Source organism: Rattus norvegicus, chromosome 19, assembly GCF_021556685.1.
Source record: "Rattus norvegicus strain SHRSP/BbbUtx chromosome 19, alternate assembly SHRSP_T2T, whole genome shotgun sequence".
NCBI lineage: Eukaryota > Metazoa > Chordata > Mammalia > Rodentia > Muridae > Rattus > Rattus norvegicus.
In genome coordinates, this window is record NC_141552.1 from 17,617,137 (window position 1) to 17,636,300 (window position 19,164).

At 42.7% G+C, this 19,164-nt stretch overlaps 1 protein-coding gene across 18 annotated transcripts; it reads right to left on the reverse strand.

Annotated features, from left to right (window-relative positions):
- Positions 1-304: 304 nt before the first annotated feature.
- LOC147998930 (disks large homolog 5-like) lies at positions 305-16,233 on the reverse strand. 18 transcript variants are annotated; one of them, XM_087595634.1, is made up of 11 exons: positions 16,021-16,215; positions 15,449-15,516; positions 14,727-14,793; positions 9,456-9,613; positions 7,158-7,217; positions 4,946-5,051; positions 3,720-3,879; positions 2,324-2,467; positions 1,529-1,691; positions 752-812; positions 306-581 (listed from the first exon to the last, which is right to left on the reverse strand). In XM_087595634.1, the coding sequence occupies exons 5-10, from the start codon at positions 7,167-7,169 to the stop codon at positions 783-785; spliced, it is 615 nt and encodes a 204-aa protein (XP_087451760.1). In that variant the 5' UTR covers positions 7,170-7,217; positions 9,456-9,613; positions 14,727-14,793; positions 15,449-15,516; positions 16,021-16,215; the 3' UTR covers positions 306-581; positions 752-782. The 18 variants fall into 18 exon arrangements, with proteins under 18 accessions (XP_087451770.1, XP_087451760.1, XP_087451762.1 ...); XM_087595636.1 differs by lacking the exon at positions 15,449-15,516 and having other exon boundaries at positions 16,021-16,200; XM_087595635.1 differs by lacking the exon at positions 9,456-9,613 and having other exon boundaries at positions 16,021-16,200.
- Between the last annotated feature and the right edge of the window lie 2,931 nt (positions 16,234-19,164).

Sequence of the window (19,164 nt, forward strand, 5' to 3'; positions counted from 1 at the left end):
GTGTGTGTTACTCAATATCTGGGCAATCAGTCAATAAGGAATGTGTGTTGTAGACTGATATAGATTAGGATGAGCAGAACACATGACAGCATGGATACAGTATGTCAGTGATTACATCATAAAGTGTGTGTCCATAAAAAAAGTCACATTATCCACACAAAAGACACTATCACCCTGTGTACACCTTGGTGGCTTTAAATTCCCTATTTACTCATGCTGCCTGGACCATGCAAAGATCCATATCCAGCTGTCAGTTCTAAGTCTACAGGAGGGGAAAGGACCCTTGAATAAGATGGTCTTAAGAGTCAAGAGTTACAAATCAATTTTTATTCATAAGGAATACAATTTACAAAAAACAGGCATAAAATGAACAACTAAAATGGTATAAAAAATGAAAAACAGTTACAAGAATATATAACTATGATATAACAAAAAGAAAACTTCAATGAAAATCATAACCAAAAACATTTCTTAACAGCATTTTCTTAATGAACATTTAGAAACACAGTTGTAGTGCTGTTTCTCCTCTAGGACATGAGATGTCAAGGCAGTCCCCTCAGATGTCTCTCAAATGGTGTTATCTGTATGAGAGAGGAGAAAGACCTCAATGAGACAGGCTGGCATATGGATACATAAATTTAGGGTCTCTATACAATGAGGAAATTAACTGAGAAGAAGAATATTCTCCCCAAAAAAGTCTTTGACTGTTGAGGATTGTCGTCAGCAGGGAACTCCTGACAGAGAAACTCACTCTTCAGGGGGCTGTCTTCCTGGGATCTGTCCTATTCCATGTCTCCTGCAGTTCCTGAGACCTGGGAGGAGAAGGCAGCTATTAAGACACTGATTTGGTGGGGACATGCATACCAGCTGTGAAGTTGCTGCTTTCTGTCCCTTCAGCTGCATTGGACAGACAGCACTGATCTTTTCACTGAAATCATTGCTGATATCTCTGCAGCCTGGGGAAAGTCACCAACAACCCTCACAGTACTGTGGGATAACAAGCTGCTCCTCAGACTTCTACCAGTGAAAACCAAGAACGGGGAAAGGAGAAGAGACCTAACTGGGTTGCAGGAAGAAAGGAGAAGGCCACATGATACTGAGATCAAAGCCAATGACCAGGACTCATTTGCCATTTGCACTTGGTTCTTATCCCTACAAGGTGCTTCCAACCATCACATGACCCCTGTATGACCTTTGTCACACGACCAAGAACTCGTTGAAAACTCTTCATAGCATCCAATCTATGACAGGGAGATGCAGTCATGTGATATGTTATTCCTCTGTCACCATTTCTGGCCTGCAGTTACAAAAAGGGCAGATAAGTGTATTTGCCCATAATTCAGTTTCTGAAGAGTGGTTAACATCCCAGAATACTTGTGCATAGACAGAGCAATGAATAACTCTATCACATGAGGTAGGTGACTGATTGGGTGTGGGGAGATTAGAAAGATGATAGGGGAAGCAAAGATGTATCCAATAGGCAAATGGTATCAGACATTGTTAATCTGACTCAGCTGCTTGTTCCTACCACATTTTGCTGGGTCTGGAGGTTGCTGGTCTTCTCCTGTTCGTCTTCAGCATTCGGGTTCAACTCAAACAAATATCGCTGTAACTCCTTGCTCTCCTGCTTCAATGTGACCAACTTCTTCTTCATACATGCCTGGTCCATCAGGAGCCGGCTGTGCAGGTTGCTGGAAACACACTCTGCATAGTAAGATCCTGAAGCCTCTTCCTCCCATTCCAACTGCCAAATCCCACAAACTCCACCAGGACCCAGATACCCATAAAGACTTCATAGAATACATCTCCATACATGTAAGGCTGCTGCCCAAACAGCAAACGGCCAATCCAGGGAAGAATAAATTGTTTCTGTGACCCAAGCCCCAATAAGAGTCCATGTCTCTCCAAAAGAACAAGGGATCTACAACTACCCATGAGAGCCCAATGCATCGGGGCAACATCAATTAGTAGGCGGCAAATAACCACAAGAGGACAGTAGAACCAAGGGAGGTCATGCAAACCATGTGGTCCACACATTGAGCTTTGTTAAACCTGGTATGACCCCAGACCCACAGGTTGGCCTAATAACACTCTGATGCCTGAATCAGTGTAGTCCTATCCAGAGCCTTCTAAAGATGCATAGACACTGTGGTGATAACTGACAGTCTCTTATGGAACTGAATCTGAGTCCAAAAGACCCACGGCACAGTGATATTTAAACAGCAGAAGACATGGACCCAGAGCTACAGGCTCTCCAGTCCAGAACAAAGAGAGGCAGCAATGGATATTCCACAAGTGATGGGCACTTCTGACCAGTACTTACCGATAGAAGTTAATCTCCTTCTTGAGCTCCTGAAATTTCTCACGATGTTCAATGTTCTTTGTGTCTAAGTTGTGCAGTAATGACATGACCTCTTTCTCCTTTATCTTCAAGTTTTCATAAAATGGATTTGGCCTGAAGTAGGGGCTGGCCCCAGGAAGATAGAACCCAATGAACATCGAGGTTTAGGATTATAGGAACTCAGGCTGTGTCCTGTACTACCCCAAGCCTGGAAGGACACTTTCTGAATTCTTCATATTTGGATCTTCTTCAGCTTCAGAAACTTGGAATTGTGTGCCCAGGACAACAGAAACTAAGCACCCAAATAAAGGGTCCCCTGGCTCACTTTTTTCAATCAGGAGGGCTGGATCTGCATTCAAACCTGTTATGCTGTCAAGAGCCTAGGCCACAGAGATTACCCAACCACACACACACACACACACACACACACACACACACACACACACACATCCAGAAACCTCTGATTTCATTTTTCCTGTTTTGACAAGTGGAATGCTACAAGCCGAATAACTAATATTCTAGAGGCAGACAGTACACATAATTCTGGAGATGAGACCAGATATTGCCACAAACTTATAATCAGCCCAAAGGCATACAAATGTATATACAAATGTGACTACACAGGCAAAGAACTGTGCTGTTGAAAGTGGGGCTTCCAAAATAAAGCACTTACACCTCCAAGAAACTAATATAAAGGTAAATCCTGAGGTCAAAAAACAGACCCCTAAATTCCAAAGCTGGAGGGATAGAGAAACATATAAAGGTTGTGCATATGCATGCAAAGCTGTGCACACACAGACACACAAACTGGGGCACACCCACAAGAAAAGAAAATTAAGGTCTCCAGCTCCGAAAAAAAGAACCAAAAAAAAAAAAAAAGAAAAGAAAAGTAAACAGACTCAGAGAATGAGAAAGAGAGACAAATATGGAAAGAGCACAATGAGAATCAGTAGAAATGCATGCACCATTACTGTCTCAGAGTGTAAGGCACAGAGACAAGAAGGAGCAGGCCAGAGCCTCAGGCCTTCTACTTAAGCATTGATATGAACACTGTGGGACCTGTCACCTAAGGCTGCTGCCAGGAGATGATAGCGTTCAGTCACCTTCCTAGCAAGTACAAACACTCTCCACAAACTCACAGCACCTAGAACCTTGCAAAGCTGCCACCTGTCAAGGGCTTTCCAATTGTACACTGGGAAATCATGCTCCAGTGACTTTATCCCTGAAATCTTCACTGAGATTGAAAGTTCAGATTTTCAACAGGCAGAATCAGAGAGTCCATTTTCAATCTCACTCCTCAGTAAGGCTCAGGTTCTGAATCTCCTCTCTATGGGAGATGAGGTTTAGAACAAGGTCGTTTGTTTGGAGCAATGCATACCTCTTGCTCATGGATCCACCTGTCACATAAAGGAGGCGATCTGTCAGCTCATTTCTCTCCTTGGTAGTTAGCTCCAGTTCTCTATTCAGCCTCTCCTCTTCCTCGTTGGCCTGCACCTTGTTTAGGACATTTTCAGGGGATGACGTCTGTCTGCAGGCCTCTGTAGGTAGAAGAACACAAGTGAACCCGCATGGGGCGAATGCATAGAGCATACATAGACCACAGTGAGGTCCAAACAGGAGAACATGCTTGGAAGCCAGTGTCACTGCAAGGAGTTTGGTCTATGTGTAAGAGGCATCCTAAGTGGATCACAGTTCCCCCACTACTATATAGAGACCAAGAGATGTAAGCAGCCAGGTGTTCCCCATGCCCACCCACACAGGCTTACAAGTACCAGAGAGATGCCTTCTCCAGGATTATTATCAGGTACGCAGGCTACAACCTGGTTTCAGGACCCTCACCCCTCTGGTTTCAGAAGTCAGATCATCAATTCAGCATCCACAATGACTTGATTGATCAGGGATAGTCAGATATCCTACACTGTTACTCTAGTCCAATAACTTTGCATTAAAAAGTCATGTAGGGGGAGGACATGGTCAACAGACTTATTAATTCCCCCTACTGAAATGACAAATGCCCCAGAAGTGCCAATAGGTTACAGGCTCTTTCTCTCCCTGCTCCATATAGTTTGGCTACTTTAGAAAAATATCTGCTACACAGAACGTCTAATATATGAAGGTAAGATTGGCCCCGTCAGCCAGAGGTAGTCAAAGGAGTTCTAAGAATATAAGGTCATGCCAGGAGCACAGTTCTCTCCCTCTTACTACTGTCAGATATTCACTGAATTTAAAGAAGCAATGAAAGTGAAGTACATTGATGCCCTGTTTAATTCAGAAAAGTTATACCCTCCATGACTCCTGATGGTGTTATTATATCAATTTAATATACCGAATGCACTGTAAAAGTAAAGACTAGAAGTTCACCGAATAATAGCATAGGCATTGCCATATCCTCCATGTGGTTATGGAGAAACTAATGATGTGAAAACCTTGACTTTCAGGAATTGTGATAATCATGGAATTCAATATCTGTGGAGATGTTCCAGTGGTTGTGGCCCATTACTAAAACGGCCAGCGGAAGACCCCCACACACACCCCTGACAGGAAGCTCAACATACACTGCCCAGAACTTACTCCACATTCCCCATGTCCTGTGTCCATCATTACCTTTAGGTTTCGTTTGCTTCACTCTAGACTCTTCTCTATCAACATCAACTCTCCCAAAGCGCCTACAAAGACGGGCAAACATGTCTGTGGATATATCCTTTGGACACTAAGAGAAAAAGTAGGGAATTGGTTGTCACAACGATACTGGTGACATCACAGGGATTCCAAGAAGTCTCTAGGAGACAATAGAATGTCCACGAAGGGACGGCTGATGTCATGGATAACAGACTTTGCCTCCCTGCTAATGTTCTCCCTGTACTGAGCAAAAGCTGATGTGCCCTTTTCAGGGGACTTCCCTGTGGCATAGCCACTGAGCACCACATGCTTCCAAAGCCAAATCTAGGCTTGATTGGAAAAACCGAAGTCATTGCTATGTATCTAAATGAGTACTTCCTCCCCAATCCCTGCACAGAAATGTTTCATCCTACCTCAAATTCTCCTCAGTCAGCAATATTACCCATTAAAGATTACTGAGAAATCACACCAGTTCCTATAAGTAGCCAAAGAGGTCTCCTGTCTCATCATGTGCAGGTGCATGAAATCACACCCAGAAATAGCCTGTAGGATAGGTTTCGATGTGGGTGTGTGTTATAGGTACAACCTGAAGCTTTGTGCTTAACATTTGACAGTTGCCACCAGATTCCTTAGGAGAAAGAATTGCATTCATTATGGTCTTGGCAACAATGTGGTGATCTGTTAGCAGAGGAAACTGAAATATTGGATCCACCAGGGAATGCACCCTCAGGCTGAGTGTGGGGCTCTCCTCTCTGCACCTAAGTTACCAAAGCAGGATTGCTTACAGGCCTCTCTAAGCTATAACATATGATTTCATCTGAAAAATAAAACAGTCAGCAGATGTGTGTGTGGGGGGGGGGTGCAGCCAAAGGAGTAGGACAAGCCTGGAGACATAACTCAGTGGACAGAGTAAGAAACAAGCATCTTCACTCCTGTTTCATGGATCACCCCACAAAACACAAACGCATCTATCCTACTTAAAAAAAAAACAAGTTATTTTATTGAATGCATACACTAATACTGTTTACAGTATTAGTAGCAAAGCTCAGATTTTGGGGGCAGATCCATGACTTGAACTATCTTCCTGACAACATATAAAACAATATATAAATAAATAAATAAATAAATAAATAAGAAAGAAAAAACAGAAAAATAAAAAAAAACACAAAAAGCACAAGCCTTTCATGTGAAGTTACAGAAGAGTGATCCAGTGGTCACTTCTGACCAGGCCATTTTAGCTATGACAGTGCATAGTGACCCTTAATTTGATGGGTCCTATATAAAGCTTTGTGCAATATTGTCATTTTAACCAACCTCATCCAGAACATACATAACAACACAGGATATGATTGCCATGTCCTTGCTGTGTATCAAGTTATTTTTCTATGTCCTTGATTGTCAGGCATATTACAGCAACAATCTGAGGTGGCTGGTAGACTTGGAAGAAAGTGGATATGAAAGATCCCCGTTTGATATCAGTACAGCCATTTCTTACGAATGAGAATCTTTTAAGCTGGCCCTCGCTTAGCCCCTACACATTAGACAATAGAATAGAAAGTACAGAAAGCACATTCCCACCCACTCTCTAGGAAGCTGCCGGACCATAAGAACAGAGGGTACAGAACATATTTACTGCAGGGCAATTACAAGACAGGAAACATCTCTGGGAAGCTGACTGACCACTATAGAAGTGAGATGTCCTTGGTACTGAATGCAGCTGTGCTATAGGCTGACATAGCTATAGCCTTGTCCTGGGAACTCCAGAAGAGAAACACCTGCCAAGACAGATATCCTTGGTCCTTGTCCTGGGAACCCCAGGATAAGAAAACATATATCAAGTTAGAAGTCCTTCGTACTGAAATGGCTGCATTGATGTGGTACGGCCTTATCCCAGGAATTCCAGGACGAGAAAGATCTGCCTAGTTATCCTTGGCACGAAATAGCTGAGCTAAGGAAACTGTGTAATCTTAACTGACTATTTAAGCTGTATATTTCTGTTGTTTGAGGCTCCTCACATCCCTCCTGTGTGAGGACCGTGTCGAGCCCCAGTGCATTGGTATCCCAAAGTAAACCTCTTGTTTTTACATCAAGACTGAGTCCTGTGTGTTCATGGGGTGGTGATTGTCCTCAGGACTGGAGCGAGAGTCTCCTGTGTCTGAGGGTCTTTCAGATAAAGCTATAGTTGTGGGTTACACACCTCAGTTCTCATTGGCTAATGCTGTCCTCACAGTCCTTGGAGGCCCCTTTGTAAGACTACCTGTTGGAAAGTAGAAGCAGCTTTATTTGAGCTCAAAGTGAACGTGACAAGCAACGTAGAGAACAAGATGGGGTAATTGAGAACTTGTCTAAAACCAGCACTGAAACCCACCCTCCATTCAAAGCATCATCTACCAATTCTTGAATTTTTACCATTCTCTGCCAACCAGTCTTTCATTCAGGAAAGGTAGAAAAGAACTGCAAATGATCTTTGTATTCTAAGGACCTCGATCTGTCTTTCCTTAGGTCCACGTTAAGAACAAATGAAATGGGTATGACCATCTGAACAACTTAGTATCACCTACTCAGCATTTCTAGCCTAATACTGTGCGTATGGCAATCTCAAGCTTCCCTGAGTGTTGCTGCTCCAGCAAGAAGAATGAAGTTCTATGGTCAATCCCCAGTGAACCTTTCAAGGGGTTAGAAGAAAGCCATCAGAGATACTGCACTTCTTTGTCCTTCGATTAAATCAAGATGATACAACGTGAATCTATTGGGATATTCAACCATACATCTTCCTCACAACCCCACCTATCTGAGGTCATTGCTTGGCAGAATTCATGCCCCACCATCCTAGATATTTCTTGATTCATTGCTGCCCAGGGCCAGGTTTCCTGAGTTTTGTTTTTTATAGAATTGGGTGTAGCCAATCATAGTTGCCCTCTGTAAGAAATGACAAATATCTATAATAACTGAATATTCTGAAGGTTTTTATACTGGTTTTATTATACATATAACTGTGAAACGGAAAACATACATATTTGATCAATGAAATGAGTAAGATTGATTTAATGAACAGAAAAATGGATGGAACTTCAAAACTTCCATGATTACATATTATCTATTTAATTCCCTCCACAATAGCAAGAAGCGGACATTATTATTTACTTAAACCGAGAAAATATTAATTGTTTGGCCTGCTTTTCTGAGCTTCCTTAAAGGTATAGTTAATTGACAGAGCTGTGGTTTAAAATTAGGGTCCATATTCTTCTGTTTTAAATGTGTGCCTTTTCTTTCTATTTTTTTCTCCATCTTTATTAAATTGGGTATTTCTTATTTACAGTTCAATTGTTATTACCTTTCAGGGTTTCCATGCAAACATCCCCCTAAACCCTCCCCCTCTCCTTTTATATGGGTGTTCCCCTCCCCACCCTCCTCCCATTACCACCCTCCCCCCAACAATCCCTTCACTGGGGGTTCACTCTTGGCAGGACCAAGGGCTTCCCTTTTATTTCTAGTGGGTGCTGCTCTCCCTGCTCCATGGGAAGTGGATGGGGGGAAGGCCCGGGCCTGAGGTGAGTTGGAACTGGGGTAGAAAGGCATAGGGCCTCCTAGGTGAGAATGCCAAACCACCACTGCTGCTGCAGCCACCATGGAGAAGCCCTTGTTCCTGCTGCAGGGAGGAGAGTCTAGTGCCCACAAGATGGCTGAAGGGGAGCTGAGAGTGGACAGCTTCATCACCCGCCTGCTGGAGGTATGAGGATATCGTCCGGGAAAAATTGTGCAGATGACTGAAGCAGAAGACCGAGGGCTGTGTATCACGTCTCGTGAAAACTTTCTTAGCCAGCCAACAGCTGTGAACACAGGTTTCTTTTGGAGAGCAGGCCTGTGCAGGCCCAGAAACTAGGTGGGACAGTTCAAGCTACCCTTTTTCCATGGCCAATCTCAGATCATATTCAGAATGTATTTCTTGGGCTAAAGAGTTGGCTTAGTGGTTAAGAGCACTGACAGCTCTTCCAGAGGTCCTGAGTTCAAATCCCAGCAACAACATGGTGGCTCACAACCATCTGTAATGAGATCTGATGCCCTCTTCTGGTGTATCTGAAGACAGTCACGGTGTACTTGTATATAATAAATAAATAAATAAATCTTTAAAAAAAAAAAGAGTGTTTCTTCCAGGTGATGGATTTCCAATTTATGGAATTGAACTAACTTACTGATGGTGGAAGTGACACAGAGAGTTAAAGTACAGAAGGAATAATCCAGAATGTCCACCAACAGTTGCTGTCACACCAGGACTTTTAAAAGCTCAGCTGCTAGAGAAGCAATGTAGTCTTTGGTTATTCTCAAGCTTAGGTCTTCTAGTCATTATAAGCTGACCATGACACAAAAAGAGTCATCTATATCAAAATAGAGAATAGTAACTAGATTCACACCACACTATCACATTACTACTGTATTTGAGGTTCTCAGTTAATATCTAAGAACCTGGAAGAGGCCTGGGTCTTGCTACACATACTTATAATTTATGTCTCCATTGTCAACTGAGATTCTTCATGCAGCCTGGGGTCAAGGAGGTCATCCCACAAAGCACAAAACACCCATCTCAGATAAACATGTATAATTTATTGAATCCAAAACATCCATGATTTTCAGGAGACAATTAAATGTTGAAACCTAAGGATAATAGATAGAGAAGAGAATTAAGATTTCTAGTTCATAGATCCAGTAAACACCTTCAACAAATCATAGCAGCAAACTTCCATAAGGTAAAGAAAGAAAAGGCCATAAAGGTACAACAAGCCTATAGAACATCAAACTAATTGTACCAGAAAAATTCCTCCATTCACATAATAATTAAAATGCTAAATGCACAGATCAAGAAAGAACATTAAAAGGGGTAAGGTATAAATATCTAGTAACAAATAAATTCAGACATATCTGAATTACACCAGACTTCTCAACAGAGATTCTAAAAGTCAGAAAATCTTGGGCAGATGTAATGCAGACACAGGCTCCTATATCCAGCATAATCCTCAATCAACATAAAAGGAGGAACCAGGATATTTCATGACAAAACCAAATTTAAACAATTCTTTTCTGTAAGAAAGCACAACAGAGGCTAATAGGAGGAAAACTCCAAGAAAATAAACTAAACTATACCCAAGAAAAACCAAGAAATTAATCTTCTCTCAATAATTTAAGAAAAGAGAAGCACACAAACATAATTTCACCTATAACCAGAAAAAGAAGAGAATGCAGCAATCATGGGCTTTAATATCTGACCAGATCCTCTTTCCCTAATCCCCAAGCTCCCAGGGACCAAACTGCCAGCCAAAGTGTATGCAAGGATGCTCTATGGTTCAAAGTGAGGTCTGTAGCCCCACCAAATGCAGACCCTAGAGGTGTGAGGTGGGAATGGATATGTGTGGGTGCAGGAGCACTGTCACATAGGCAAAGGTGAGCAGAAATGGGATGTAAGGTTTGATGAGGGGAGTGTGGAAAGCAGGACAACAGTTGAAATGTAAATAAATAAAATAACCAATTAATAAAAAATAGCCAAAAATAAAATAACAAGTAAAAAGTTAAATGAAAATTAAACCAAACCAACCAACCAAACAAACAAAAATCCCTGTAGTGGATTGGCCTAATGCTGCTTGTATTTTAATGCTAATTTGTAGAACTCAAGACTGGTTAACCCCAAATAAATGACCCTGCTCCCAGTTAACTGTGATTATAAAGAAGCCACCAGCCAACAGCTGCACAGCAGACAGATGGGGGAGGTGAGCTTTGAGGGCTTTGCTAGAGAGGATCATGAGGAGGGAAGAAGGAGGAAGAAGCTGCCAGAGAATAAAGGAAGAACATGTGTGATGGAGAGGAGAGAGGAAGAGGAAAGCAGCCATGGTTAAGGGAGAGGAGAGCCTGGTCCTGAGGGCTGTCCAAGGGGAACAAAGAGCAGCCAAGATGCTACATAGCCTGTAAGAGTTGAGCCTTATTGTTTGGAAAGTAGATCTGGTCCATGGAGGTCAGGCAGCTGCACAGCTACTGTGCTGACTAATGCACACTAAAAATAAATTTAACAATATATGAGTAACCAGTAAGACAGCTCTGTAGCGGATCCTAAAAGGAATACTTTACTTTGAAGGGAAGGACAAAACACCAGAGAACACAGGGGATAAATTAATAAAACTAGGAAAGTTAATCAAAGAAGACTGTGAAAACCACAAAAATTAACAAAATGACAAAATTTAATACATAGGTTTAAATAATAATTACATATCACTAAACTCAATATCTAGGGTGGTGGGGCATGAATTCTGCCATGGTCTGAACTCAGAAAGGTGGGGTTGGGAGAAACATGTCTGGTTAAATAGTCCACCCACATTGTGTCAATGTGATTTAATCTAAGGACAAAGAAGTGCAGCATCTCTCACGGCTTTCTTCTAACCCCTTGAAAGGATCACTGGGGTGTGGCCTCAGTACTTCATACTTCTTGCTAGGTCAGCGAAACTCAGGGAAGGTTGAGATTGTCATACAACAGTATTAGGCTAGATATACTGAGTAGATGATACTAAGTTGTTCAGATGGTGATACCCATTTGCATGTGTTCTTAATGTGGACCTAAGGAAAGAGAGATCAAGGTCCTTAGAATAGAAGGGACATTCCCAGTCCTTTTCTACCATTCCAGACTGAAAGGCTGGTAGGGAGAAAGTGGTAAATAATAAAGAATTAATAGATGATGCTTTGAATGAAGGGTTGGTTTTTGTGCTGGTTTAAGGGAGGGTCTCAAGTATCCCATGTTGCCCTCTCCCTGGCTGGCCAGGTTCACTTTGAGCTCAGATAAACCTGCTTCCACTTTCCAATAGATAGTCTTACAAGAGGGGCCTCCGAGGTCTCTGAGGACAGCATTAGCCATTGACAGTTGAGGTGTGCAACCCACAACTATAGTTTTAGCCACTTTGTTCCATGTCTACCAGCTATTTCAGATTGTTGCTGTTCTATGCCTGACAATCACGGACACAGAAAAATAACCTGATAGAGAGCAAGGACATGGTGATCACATCCTTGTCTCTGCTGTATGTTCTGGATGAGGTTTGTTAAAATTCCAATATTGCAAAAAGCTTTATATAGGGCCCATCACATTAAGGGTCACTATGCAGTGTTTCATCTAAAATGGCCTAATCAGAACTGACCGCCAGACAACACTTCCTGCGAAGTTCCTATGAGAAGCTTAAGTTTTTTGTGTTTTTTCTTCTTCCTTCCTTCCTTCCTTCCTTCCTTCCTTCCTTTCTTTCTTTCTTTCTTTCTTTCTTTCTTTCTTTCTTTCTTTCTTTCTTTCTTTCTTTCTTTCTTTATAGGTTTAGAGGAATGTATTTTGGGCCACGGATCTGCCCCTAGTATCTTAGCTATGGATGTGATCAATCAGTGTTAGTGTATGCATTCAATAAAATGTCCATTTTTGACTAAGGTAGATGCTTCTGTGTTTTGTGGGGTGACCCATTGTCAATGTGTAGTGAGTTGGGGCCCTGGGTATGGTCGCATACCCCAGGACACAGGGGATGCAGAGCAAAGGCAGAAGAAACTGCACGCAGTTGCAAGCTTTATTAATCCTTATTAAGCTAAGAATATGCATTACTACAATTTTCATTGTGTCAAGATACCATAAGATCATTATTCCCAGGATACCAGGAAGAATGAGGGAAGATTAAACAAAGAAAAACGAATAAACAAAAGCTTCTTCTAAAAATATTCATATAACAAATCACCTCTCTTATTATAATCAAAATATACTCACCATTACCAAGAGAGCGTTAGAACCACTTCCACAGAAATGGGACACAGCAGAACATAATTTAAGGCCAAGTGAGAAAAACATTTTCTTCTCCAGGGCGGCATTCCAGCCCCTACTTGAATCTGTCACCAGGCCTTTCTTGACCCTGCCTGGGAGCTGCATCTCTATGTCTTAACAATTCCTTCTTTTTTCTTTTGTTTTAAAGTAACACTTTACATAACATAGCTAAAGGTCCTTGTAGGGGTTTAGTCATGTAAAAATAAAGCAACATAATACATAATGTACATAAGATTATGGCAAAACTAGCTCCTCCCAAGCTATGGAAAATCCTTTGAAACCAAGCCTTGGGATCTAATCCTGTCAATTGATCAGCCAATAATTTCGCTATTTCCATAGGGGTAGTATCTTCTAGCTGTTTACCAAAAGACATTCGAACATCATATTTCAAGGCATTAATTACTTTTGAAGCACTTTCATTACCCTCTAAATAGGCTTGAATTAACTTCCAATCATGTTCTGTGTCATTATCCATATATTTACTAACAGAAAAGTAGTAGGATTTCATCATGATAAGCAATATAAGCCCGATAACTGGCATGGCCGCAGCAGAAGAAACCATGAGTAAAACACACATTGCTAAGAATAAGTGCTCAGCAGTAAAGGACTTTCCTGAAGGGGACAAAATTATTCCTTTCAGTGCTTAATCGCTTCACCTTACCCCATTTAGGTAATAGGGTTGTCACTACACGGATCCTTATCCATTGTTGTTTGTGGACACTAAGATAAGCCAGGGCCTCAGTAATGGAGGACACCTCCTCATCTCCTGAGAACATCCATCAGGAGAAAATGTAGCTGGTTTAACTGGATTCCTTTGAGGGTAGGGAGCAGTTCTTATCATTCTGTGCTTGGATCCATCTCCTGGGTAACCAGAATAGTCTCCCATCCTGTAATGAGACAAAACCCTCTCCCCTACATACAATGATGTCCCTTCCTGCCATTCAGCATCCCAGGCAATTTTTATCCATACTGTCTGTTCCATGCCTTCTGGGGGGAAGTTCAACAAAGTGTCTATCGGCTCTTGATATAACTTCACCTTGTGGTAAATTAAGAAAATTAATAACGTATAATGCTTGTGCCAATATAGCTCTGGGACTGGTCTGCAAACTCCATTCAGGTTGCATAAGGCCATCTCTTTTCCCCCTTTTTAATTTTATAATTTGTCATTTCAGGGTATGGTGAATTCTTTCAACAAAAGCTTGTCCTTGTGTATTGTGTTCTGTACCAGTAATATGTACAATATGATATCGTTGACAAAATTGTTTATATTGATAAGAAATATATGTTGGTCCATTATCAATTTTAATTTTAGAGGGCAGTCCCATAACAGCAAAAGTTTCCAATAGATGCTGTATAACATGAGCAGTGCGTACTCCTGGCAATGGTGTAGCCCACACAAATTTTGAAAAATTATCTATGCTTACATCTATATGTGAAAGGCGACCAAACTCAGAAATATGGGTTCCATCCATCTGCCACGATGTATTAAGTTGCATCCTTCTGGGATTAATTTGAGATGGAACACATTTTATACATGAAGACTGACACATAGGACAATTAGCAATAATTTGTTTGGCTTGAGAATAGGGAAGCTTATATTTAATATGTAAATATCCTGTATTGGCATGATTATGACTGTGTTCTTCTTGGGTAGCAAATGCCACTAATTGATCTACCATATGATTGCCAAGTGTTAAAGATTCTGGAAATTTTGAATGTGATCTAGTATGTGTAATGAATATTCTAGAGTTTCATAATAACAATAGTCCTTTAATATGTGAGAATAACATTTAATATAGGCTTAGATGTAGAAACAACAGCAGTCGCAATATTCTGTACTACTCCTACAACATAAGCAGACTCAGCTATAATATTTTTACATCATGAGTAAAATCCTGGAATACATTAATTACCGCTAATAATTCATTTTGTTGTACTGACCCAAAAGAAGATTCTTGTCCCCAAAATTAATCTTTGGTCCAATAAGCCATCTTGGTGTTAGAGCCATCTGTAAACACAGTAAAGTCTGATGGTAATGGATCAACAGAAATTAGTGTATTTATCAAATTTTTTTTTGTTTTTTAAAGCAATCCCACAATTTACTATGGGGAGGATGAAATTCAATATTTCCAGTGTAAGAAATCATGGCTAATTGAAAAACCTCAGACATCTGCATTAAATATTCCACTTTATCTTTGCGTAATGGGAAAACAAGAGCAGCACAATCATATCCCCACAAAGTAACAGGTCTTTGTATGCCTTGCTGAATAATTAAAGAAATTTGTTCCTCATAATTTGTTAATGTTTGGTTAAAGTTTTATTTAATATAAACCCATTCTAAAGGCAACTCATCCTGAGCGAAAGTGCCTGTAGGATATTCAAGAGTATTTAAACATATAATTTAATAACTCTATCTGGATCAATACGTGCCAAATATGCATCTTTCCATTTTCAGAAAAGATACCCTTGCATGCCTTCATATAAGCATTAATATCCCCAGCCTCCTTTATAGGTAATAATGCTCTCCTGTACTCTTCATTAGCATTTTCAAAAGCAAGCATTTGCAGCAGTTGTCCTCCAGCTTCCTCTCCTACCATTGTTCTTTCCAATGTTAATTTTAATATACATAAAAACTTAATATATGGTTCATAGAAAGCTACTACCTTTTTCAACCAACCAGTATCATCCTTTATAATAAGTCAGTTGGGCCACACCTTGAATCTACGCTGGCCTAGTTATAGGAAAAGAAAAAGCAGGTGAATTCATCATTATCAACGTGTGAATATAATGGTCAACATGCCATCCTCGGGAAAAGACTTAGAAAAACCTGATTCAGGCAGTGGTGCAGAGGGCAAAACTTTTACTTTCGTTTTGTCTTAATGAAGCTCTAGCTTCTTGTTCTGTATTCGTTATTACCCTGTCTGCATTCATGGCCTTGAACACAGTAAAAATTACAGCACAAAGAGATCAGGAATTGGAATCTTTTTGCCCTGCCTGACAGCCTTTTTCTCCTTAACTTTCACTTTGACCCAGATATCAGAATCCCTGGAACCCTCGTCAGGGAACCATGGAGTTTACTCTTGCTGTCTCTAAACACTTTTCTAAACCAGACTGATAGACATGAATTCCCTGCACTCTTAAAGATGCGTAAGCATAGCGAGATGAAGAGAAGGTTTATCTTGTCCCATTTCCTTGTAATAAAATGTACTTACCTTATCTGACTGTCCAGACTTACCTTCAGGGACCCTGTTCCAGTGCCATAGGTCGACGTCTAGGGTGTTGGGAGCCCTGCATCCGGTCGCATTCCTTTCTGTGTTTCCTGATGTTCAGTGGCCATGCCACTCCAGCATGCTTTGAAATGAACCAGTTCGCAACCACCACCACCAGCACCACCACCACCACCACCACCACCACCAGCACCACCACCACCACCACTACCAGCACCACCACCAATTTGGTTTTGTAAATAAAGTTTTATTGACATTGCCATCCTCAGCATTTACATCCTGTTCAGTGCTGCTTCTGGCTGCAGCTGCAGGGCTTAGGAGCCACAGAGCCCTTTAGGCTCCCAGAGCTGAGAGCATTGACCATTTGCCTTGTTTGTGAAAGAGGTGACTGACTCCTGTGCTCGAGGTGGCCATTCCGTGCCCCTTAACCCATAGCATAGGTCTCTGTGCCATCCTCTCCCTTTGCTGTGGTGTGCACTTCCTGGTACATTTCCGTTAGCTCTTGACATTTCCAGAGCATTGGGTCTTGCAAATTGAATTTGCATGGCACCAGGAATAGACCTGATAGCAGGGTGTGGGACACTCCCTATGGAGACCCTGCCCAGGGGCATAAGCTTACTTTTCCAGTCAACTCCCTGAACAGTGAGCCTTTGTGGGACAAGGTACTTCACGACATGACTTGACCTCTCTGCAGTGCACCCAATTCCTGCTTGGCTCAGATGTCCCCCAGAGAGGTTGTGTGTGTGTCCCCAGTAGAGGCAGCACTCTGTGTGGTGGCATTGACATGGCATCCAGGAAAGTGAAAACCAGAGGGACATGTCGGGCAGTTGGAAGCAGATGTCTGCGTCCATGGAGAGAAGGATGGACTAGACACTCCTACAGGAGGTGAGCTGAGAAGCACTTCCTTGGCTTTTTCACAGCCGTGTAGGCTGCATGCCATGCTGTGTACCCATGCTGTGCTGAAGCCCCAGGCTTTGAGTCTCCCACAGCTGCTGTGTCCTGGGGCCAGGGTAGGATTAAGCAGACTTCAGCAGGAGAAAGCTGAAAACCCTGGTTGCGGGGTGGGGATGGCACAGTCATAACACTCCTGCACATGAGGCCCCTGACTTAGAGCCGTACAGCAGCTGTGACAAGCCAGCTCTGGTAACACTCATCTGCAATGCCAGGCCATGGGGGGTAGAGGCAGTAGGATCAGTTGTTTAAATATCCTTGGCTACACGGCAAGTTCGAGGCCAGCCTGGGCAACTTTGTCTATGAAAATAAGACAAAACTAGGTCTTGACTCTGAGCATCACTGCCTGTACCTGGCATGGTTGCCCCACCCCAGGTAAGAAACCCCTCTGTCCAGAGGCCATAACTGCAGGAGACCCCTGGCCAAGTGTCTATACAGCGCCCTGTTTGACTGGTCTGTGCTGAGGACCAACCACGCTCTCCTCAACAGGAAGGACATGGGAGAGGATGTTTCTGTGAGGTCCAGGGCCCTGAGACGGCCGAGAATAAACCCTGTCCTTGGGAAAGCCATGGAGACTAGGAACCCAGGGGATCTCTGCAAACACCAGGGCTGGCAGAGGACTCTCATCCTCTACAGCAGCTGCTCTCAATCTGTGGGTTCTACAGCAGAGCTCCTGCACACCAGACATTTACATTACAGTTCCTCACAGTAACAAAGTTACACTCATGAAGTAGCTCTCCAATAAGTTTATGTTGGGATCACAACATGAGGAACTGAAATAAAGAGACACAGGATTAGGAAGGGTAAGAACCGCCATTATATAGGAACCCAGGCATCTGCACTCGGTGTCTGGAAGTGTGATAGGCTAGGCTTCACCCTCAGCGATGCCAGCATGTGGGCACCAAGCCCAGGTTCCACCCCAATGTTTCCTGGATATGTGCAGGCCTGGTTCCATCAAGAAGTAATAAAGGGACCCTTGGCAAAAAACACTGGGTACCAAACAGGTCAGGAAAACACACCCCCTCTGCTGCAACTCCTCTCAGAAGGGCTAGTCTTTCCAGGAGGCCCCGGCTATAACCAAACCTTGTCTCCCAGTGCTTGCCCATTGGTGTCTTGGCCATATTCAGATTTGAGGACTTTGAACAGAATAGCTTCGAGCAGATTTGCATCAATGAATCCAAAAAGCAGTTGCAGTCCTACTTCACCCAGCACACCTTCGAGCTGGAGCAGGTGAGAGTGGACACCTATTCCCCAGCCCAGCCCAGCCATCACCCTGAATGTCAGCTGTGTCCCTCAGTATCAGCAGGATGGGGCCTGGGCACCGTAGGTTCCCCAGGACCTAAAGCTATGTCCTTGAACTCAGTGCCAAGCTCAGCCCTTCCAGCCTCTTTCAACCCTTCTGGAAGCTCAACTGCTCCTGCAGCAAGGCAGCAGTGTGCACATTCTGTCACGTCATTTGTGTGTGTCTACAGGAGGTCAGAGCCTGTCCCCTCTGGTCCTTTCTTTTGCTGTATTTGCCTTTCTGAGGAGGCAGCACCCACAGGTATGGGAGGCAACCACATGCATATTCTGCAGCCATGTCTGATTCCTCTGAGCCTCAGTCCCACTTACACACCTACCCTCCAACCTCCCCCCTCCATGTCACCCCTGGGGCTCTGTAAACCTTCTTGCTTTCTGTCTTTATATAACTGGTGACACTGCAGCCCTCAGTGGTGTCATACAGTGTTAGTTTGTCTTTGCACTGCCTGGAGGTCTGACTTAGGAGAATGGCTACCATTCTCATTCCTGTTCAAGGATCAGAATCTGAATCCTATGTAAGGCTGAATAATATTCCAGCACATGGCTGGGCCATGTTGAATTCACACAGTCACCTATGGATTTTATGTGTTGGCTTGTAAACACACACATATAAGACTCAAGTGACACCCAAGTGGAGAATTGCTGGAGTCCTCCATGGCTTTCTGAACTGTCTGAGAGACCATCCTGTCCACAGTGTATAGGGCACCATCTACTCATAGCTCACACAGCATGAGAAGATTAGTGAGGGTTAACCTGGCTTCTCTGTCTCCTACTTTCTGCCACACTAGCCCTAGCATCTTTCTGTATTGCAGTGAATGTTTAGAACCCAGGAGGATGGCAGCTTCCTTGCTCAAATATAGCAAGTTCCTCCTTGCCTGCTTTGAGACTGAGTCTCATGCAGC